General features: G+C 33.7%; 1 protein-coding gene across 1 annotated transcript in view; it reads right to left on the bottom strand.

Moving 5' to 3' along the window:
* The window catches only part of LOC119637437 (transcription factor SPT20 homolog), a 30,788-nt gene that overhangs the window by 2,328 nt on the left and 21,405 nt on the right, over window positions 1-7,055 (bottom strand). The window contains exons 3-4 of the mRNA XM_038033457.1: window positions 232-329; window positions 1-151 (exon numbers count right to left, since the gene is read on the bottom strand). Coding sequence (XP_037889385.1) covers window positions 1-151; window positions 232-329 — 249 coding nt within the window. The remainder of the gene's footprint in view (window positions 152-231; window positions 330-7,055) is intronic.

The raw sequence follows: 7,055 nt of genomic DNA, 5'->3' as shown, positions 1-7,055 counted from the left end.
GCTGTTGCTGTTGCTGTTGTTGTTGTTGTTGATGATGATGCTGTTGATGTTGTTGATGCAATATTTTTTGCTCTTCCTTTTTCTTTTCACGCTCCTGTTGTCGACGTATTTCTAAATCTAATAAACGTGCTTCACGTGCTTCTTTCTCTCTCTATGTTTTTGGAAACGATATAAATATTTAGAAATGCTTAATAAAAGTCAAAACAAGTTTCAAGTTCTTTTTTTATTTACTTTATAATTTAAAGCGTCTTGTTCTTCCTTTTTAGCCTCGCGTTCGCTACGCTGACGATCGCGCTGTTTCTCTTCGTCCGTTTGCGCTGTTTTGCTGTCTGCAACAAATATTCGGAATGCAATTAATTTTATTTGCGCATATTAAAATTGTGTTTAATTTTCATTTATTTATTTCTTTAATATATATTTATAACTATTATTTTATTATTTTTTTTTTTGTAAATAAAAGTTGAGAAAAATAAAATCAAACATGCTCTTAAACTCTTTGATGCAGAAGGAAAGCAAATTTTTTTTTTTTTTTGTTTGTTTTGTAAAAAAGCTCATTTACAACAACACAGTTTATTTTCTGCGATTAAAAAAAGGAGAATTGAAAGCAGGATAAGTGTTTAAATTTATTAAAGAAAATTTGAATATTTTGATGTTTAATTGAAGTGTGATTTTTTTTTTTTATCCGTTTTTAATATGTTGGCAACGTTGTGTAAAACTATGTAAATGAACAAACAAATAAAACTTAAGTGATATTTGTTTTTAATTTTGCATTTTTAATAATATTGAATGTTGACCCTAATGTCGAAGTTCCGAGGAAAACAGTGTTTTCAGTTTAAAATTTTATAAAATCTCTTTCACAAGAATTTGCCGCAAATATCAAAATGACTTTAAGTAGAGGCCTCACTATAAAATTTATCAGACAATAAATTTCGTTCGCCTAATAGCTGCTTTTGAAAGTTCCGATAAAGAGGCAAAAAACAACTCATTCAAGCTGCAAGAAACTTTACTTTGAAATTTCGGTCTGTTCCCCAAGCGAACAAAGTCTCCGCGTAAGGTCAATCTTTGCTGGAAACTACGAGCTAACGTTCTGTTTCTTATTTCCTAATTTCTTTCAGCCGGCAAGAGGACTCTTTAGAAAACGTTCCTGTTCATTTAAGGAGATTTTTACACAAAAATACATTAGTGAAACTTCGACGAGATGACCTTTAAATGGATATGGAAGGTGAGATCGGTTTGAAAAGACTCGGGTTTCTTGTCAAAAAAATAAAAAGTTTGGAAGGAGTTTTTCATCTTAGTTATAATTTTCTTACTTTACTCTTTGTCATTTCGTGACACGTATAGTTTAAAAGGTGGAAATTCGCTTTGAATAGATGCAGCAAAAAAATTAAGATATTTCCCAGAAATTTCTTCTGGATGCAAACTTGCACCAAAAATAAATTATTATTTTGTATGCGAACGTATCCTTATTAGCCATACTTCCTCAAGTCGAATATTAGTGTTCTCTACAGAAAATAATTTCTACAACCTTCCCTTCGATCACAAATGAGTTGTTGACCTCACCAACCTAGCAAAGCACATGCGCGCTTCGCTGCCCAAAAATGTACAGTTGTACAGTTACCAGTAAAGTACAACGATCGAACCTGGGTCTCCTGTGTAAAATAACGGGCATCCTAACCACTAGACCACAAGACATCCATTTGCATCCATATGATTTCAAAGTCTTAAAGTGAGACAAAAGAAGAAGAGAAACACTCATTACCACTGATGCGCATTTCAATGTAATAAAAGCCCATCGCAATTTTAAACAAAGCCATGCGTTCACTTTTTATAATTTCGAACTTATATCGAATGCGAAAGGGTTCTGACACCACATCCTTTAAAATGTGTGAAATCTTGTGTAATAAGCCAATAAAATAAACGTGTTGGAAAAACCACTTGATTCACTTTGTCGCCTAGAGACTCAAGAAGTTCCGTCGTGGAGAAATAACCACAAAATTTACGGGAAGTACGAAAATAGCAGACGGTTATGCGTCAATACGGTACATATTTGGTATAATAAAACGCATTTATTAAGCACTTGTACACACGACTTTGCAGAAAATTAACATTTTTTTGTTGGCTTAAGTGACGCTTTATGCAGCAAAGTATGATGTAAGAAAGCGACTGTAAGCGTGGGAAAATTTGAGATGGCCCAAAACTTTGATCTTTCGAACATAGTTTTATAGCAATTTACACGTACTTGAAACTTCAAGCACCTTGCTTTTCGAAACAGCATTTTCCGAAACGGTCGTCAGCGCAATTCCAACCATTTTCACTTTTTTTCCTCACTTCAAATTTTTGCAATCTCTCTAATTAGAATAGGATTTTTTAGCCGAAAATTGAAATTTTTCTTTCGAATATGTTCACATAAAAACCAATATTTTTACAGTGCCCAAGCATCCAAGTTTGTTAGCTGTAAGCGTATTGGTTAAGCGATTGTCTTTCACTTTTTTTTTTTTCTTATTTTCGATTCAAATTTGTACCGATTTCTTGCGACAAGACGCAAAGGGAAATGTCTAGCGGGAATGGACTTGTTGTTGCAATGTTCTAATATATTTTAAAAATACATCTTCTTTCTTTGCATACTGGAACACGTGCTTAACAACTTCTTAGAATATTTCGATTCTAAGATCTTTGCTTTCATTCGATAGAAATCACTAAATATACAGTTCTTTTTAGAATGCTAGAGTGATGTTACCTCTTAAATAAGGCACAAATATTTCTCTCCGTAAATAATTGTTTATAAAAGTTTAAACAGCTTTTAAACATTTTTGAATTTGTCACTGTGCGACTAGAATTAGAGCACATGTTTTAATGTAACATAAAAAGGAGCAAAAGAAAATGCAGGATCGTTCAACAAGAAATTTCAAATTCAACTTCGCTCCGCTTGTGACCTCTCAACGTATCACTCGCATTGCGGTACGATTCAAAAAGCGAGAGTTAGGAAGATTTTAAACACATTCACTGCTTGGATGCAAAAAATACATGAGTAATAAGTTTCGAAAGCCCAGGAGAAATAGTCAAACAACCTCTCCAATCAGAGCCTGTGACAGTATGGTACGCTGCCGGTTCAAACGTTGCAGTGAGTGAAGGCCTTATCGAACGATGTTGGCCGACTTTTCTTAGTTCAAAATTAATACTATACGCTATCTGTCATGCCGCTAGTAAAATAATGGCTGCATTGTACGTTTAGCTTTAAATGACACCATTTCTTGAAAGACGCCATATAAATAATTCCTAACTGCTTTATCACTGTTTTAGTTCGACGAAACTTATCCATCAGAAATACAAATTTTTCCAGGATTTTCTAAAACCGCCATCAGCACAATTCCAACAATATCTCTAAAATAACACATACGAGGGAAAAATGTAAAGTACTTTCGATAAATTAATTTATGCATTTATGTTATTTATTGAGAGGTGAAGATTTTCTAGTGTTTGGTTGAAAATTGATGAAAATTGAACTTTTTCGTTCGAATACTCGCCAATCACACAAAAAGCAATATTTTTATACTAAAGTTAACGTATTCAACCACATATACGCGTCTTTAGTAAAAAAGATTAGGGGAAGAAATTTTAAACAACGTGAGTTTTCAATTAAAATTTCCTACAAAAACTTATCAGAACTATTTCAGTGCAAAAAAGAGCATGATCGATATACAGACCAGCGTGCGACCATCAAAAAGCTATAAGTTAGAGAATATAACACATGTTTATTCCCAATATAAGAATGATATTTTGTTGGAAGATCGCAAAGGCGGAAATAAAATTTCCCAACCGATTGATTGCAACGTGGTCAAAATCAATGAAATTCTTTACATTGGTGCTTCAACGCGAAAATAATTTACATAGTAAGTATTGCATAAATTTAATTTCCTAACATAACCTTAAAAATGTAGTACAGCAGATAAATGTACAACAATTTCAATATATATTCTATGAGTGATACTGTAGCAGTTGTCCAAAAATGTTCAGATTTGCCCACGCCTACCTAACATCATAGTTCATCAATATATTAGCTTTTCTTTCAGTGCCTTTATAACGCGCAAAAGCAAGCTTGGAAATCCAGTTTCAAACTTGGAATGCACCTAAGCATTTTCACCTGTCCAACTGTGTGGTATCTGTGGCAAGCATTCCCCCTTTCGCAAAAATTTGGAAATTACCCGGACTGATCCTACGACCTGCCTTACAATGTTCAAGCACCGTGAAAATTTTTGCTTTCCTTGTTTTTTTGCCTGTTACTTATAAGTTACAATACGTACACCATATGTAGATTTCTACTTTTATTCTGAAAATGGGAAAACTCGGCCCATTCAATATTGTAGTGTGCGAAAACTTATATCTTTTTGTTTTCTATACCCACAACTGTACAATGTATGTCACAACCAGAAGGAGTCTTCACAGATCCTGAATAGTATATATATTCCTGATCAGTGTGAAATTTTGAATTGATTAAGCCATGTGTGTCCGCCCGTATGGTGTGTATTGTTGGCACTCTCCCGGTTGCAAAAATGAACTTATCGACTACAAATTTGGTGGAAACATTGGAAGTTTGTGCACGCAGAATGATATTAAAATTGGGCCAAATTAGTCGGAGTAGAAGCCCGCAGTGACGTATAAGTTGAACGCAACTTCGTTTTTTCTCACAAAAATTTGTGACTTTTTGCTCGTTGCTCGGAAATTATAAAACTTAAAAGACTGGAGAATTCTCTTCTTTTCACCTTTGCGAGGTTTTGTGCTTATTTATCATACGGCAAAGAAGACAGAATGTTTAAAACTATTTTGTACATAACTCGAATGAAGATATATTATCTGTCTAGAAGTGGGTTAATTCTAAAATAGATTGCGGTAGACATCGCGATTACTTTTTCTTAATAATAATTTTTGATACTTTGCGACATTTGTGGCACAAGAGTGAGATTAAGTTAAAGATAGGCCCACCTTTTGTTCAGAATCACTTCCTGATTTTGTTTTAAGCGTCTCTGTCCGTTTGTCCTTCTCGTTCTTTCTTTTGTTCAACCTATAGTTCGCAATTTTTGGAAACCGGAGACCTTGAAATTTTTGGCCTAACTATGAATGCTTTTCAAAACTGTTGAGATCGAACAACTTTTTCGAATACTCCCCGTATAACGCCTTATTTTTAAAAGTTCATTACATGAATATCTGCAGGGCTATGGTTGGTTTCCATTTATAAGTCCTCCGCTGTTCCTTTGCAAAATTTCATACAAAAATGATTCCACGTAAATGATTATTTTGAATGACTATGGGTTTAAACGATCACACTAAATGACGTCCTATATATTAAAGAAACTCGAGTCATTGTCTTGTCTGTTTCATATCGAGAGACTTACGTATTTGCGAAAAAGAAATCTTAGTTAGATTTTAGATCAACCGACAAATTTAAATTTTTGTCAGGAATTTTTCACAAAATAGTTATGTAGTAATATATATAATCTCATTTGATTCTTTAAAAACTTAACTATTCTTAGTAAAAGGCGTAATTTTTCAAGCTGTTAAGTACGCAAACGAAGAAAGATTAAGGAATGGATATTAACTCTTGATAAAAATGTAACCACCTGCGACGCAAACTATCAAATCTTAAGATACGTATATGATTTCGCTTGCCCTTCCATTCGTACAAAGACGCCCAAAATTCACAAAATAATCGATCGTTAAAGATATACCGCTTAGCGATCGGATATACACCTTTCAGGCTGCATTCGCCCTCCTTTTCTCTTTTTGTACTTCGTATAAGAGACTTACTTTCCCAGAGTGATGGCTCATTCTCATAAATGAAAAATAACAGGTTAATAATCGCTTCTCTGAAGAGAAGCCATTACGAAAACACATTCAGAAAACAGCAAGCAATACGGCTCGAGTTTTTTGCCAATTCTTTCTAGTGGGCATTTCTTGGAAGAAGCATTCAAAAATTTCGATTCGCTTTCAGCCTCGCATCTATTTAGTTATCGTGTCCACAAAGTTGCGCAAATGTAATTTTGTTTAGAAATGCTCATAAATGAACCTAAGGGCTTTCTAGGTATATCTCTCAGTGTGTTAGAGAAGCTTTCAATCACTAGGTAAGATATTAGCAACAAGAATTCATTTGCCTTAGGCAGTCTTTTCGAAACGCTTAAGAAAAAAGCGGGAAATCCTAAGGAAAAAGTTTCTTTAACGTAATCAATTTTCTTCTCACATATTCTAGCCTCGAATAAATTGTAATATTTTTCTTTTAAAAATTTATAATTACAGTTAGCTGTTAAGGATTGCGAATTCAATACCGCTAGACTACACTGTATTGAAGTAAAATAAAATTTCCGGTAAGTAAGTTAGTAATCATTTTCTTCTTTTTTTTTTTACAGCTGTTCAGATTATTATGTCAGTCCATATTATTTTCGCGTATTTAAACTGAGTTTATATTCATGGTGGTATCGGTCACTGTTAGTGGGTGTGTTATGAGAAAATTTTCAAATCTTTGCATCACCTCTGGTTTAAGATTACATTATATTTATGCGGATGCATGTCACACTTAGTATAACTTAAATTATGCCAACTTTCGAATACGATCGCATCGGTTTCGTACCGTGTTCTGAATTTGATTTAAACTTGTTTATCCATTATTGCGTCTGTTAATTGTTCATGTATTCGCAATTCGTCCTAAGATATTTGGAACAAATTTAATAATGCTTCAATGAATGGAATGCTTTAGTCCAACGAACGAGAATACCGAAAATTTACTGAATCAGACCACTCTCACGCTCGCGCCTTATATGATGCCATACATTGAAGAACTCGAAGAAAACGAAAAGAAAAAAAAAATTCTATCTTTAGTAATTCGCAACAGAAATCCGTGAAAATTAGTAGGCGAAAACAGCCTACTAAATGAATGCCGACAATTTGTAAAGTAAGCAGCAACTTTTTTTGAAACCCTCTCATATGATCGGGCTTATCAAACGTAAGCATAGCAATGAGGCTTAATTTTTAGTACTCTATGATGAAAATTAATTCAGAATAGTAAT

This window comes from Glossina fuscipes, unplaced genomic scaffold (assembly GCF_014805625.2).
Source record: "Glossina fuscipes isolate IAEA_lab_2018 unplaced genomic scaffold, Yale_Gfus_2 59, whole genome shotgun sequence".
Lineage (NCBI taxonomy): Eukaryota > Metazoa > Arthropoda > Insecta > Diptera > Glossinidae > Glossina > Glossina fuscipes.
The sequence above is the reverse complement of the archived record's forward strand: the minus strand, read 5'-3'. Positions and strand labels throughout refer to the sequence as shown.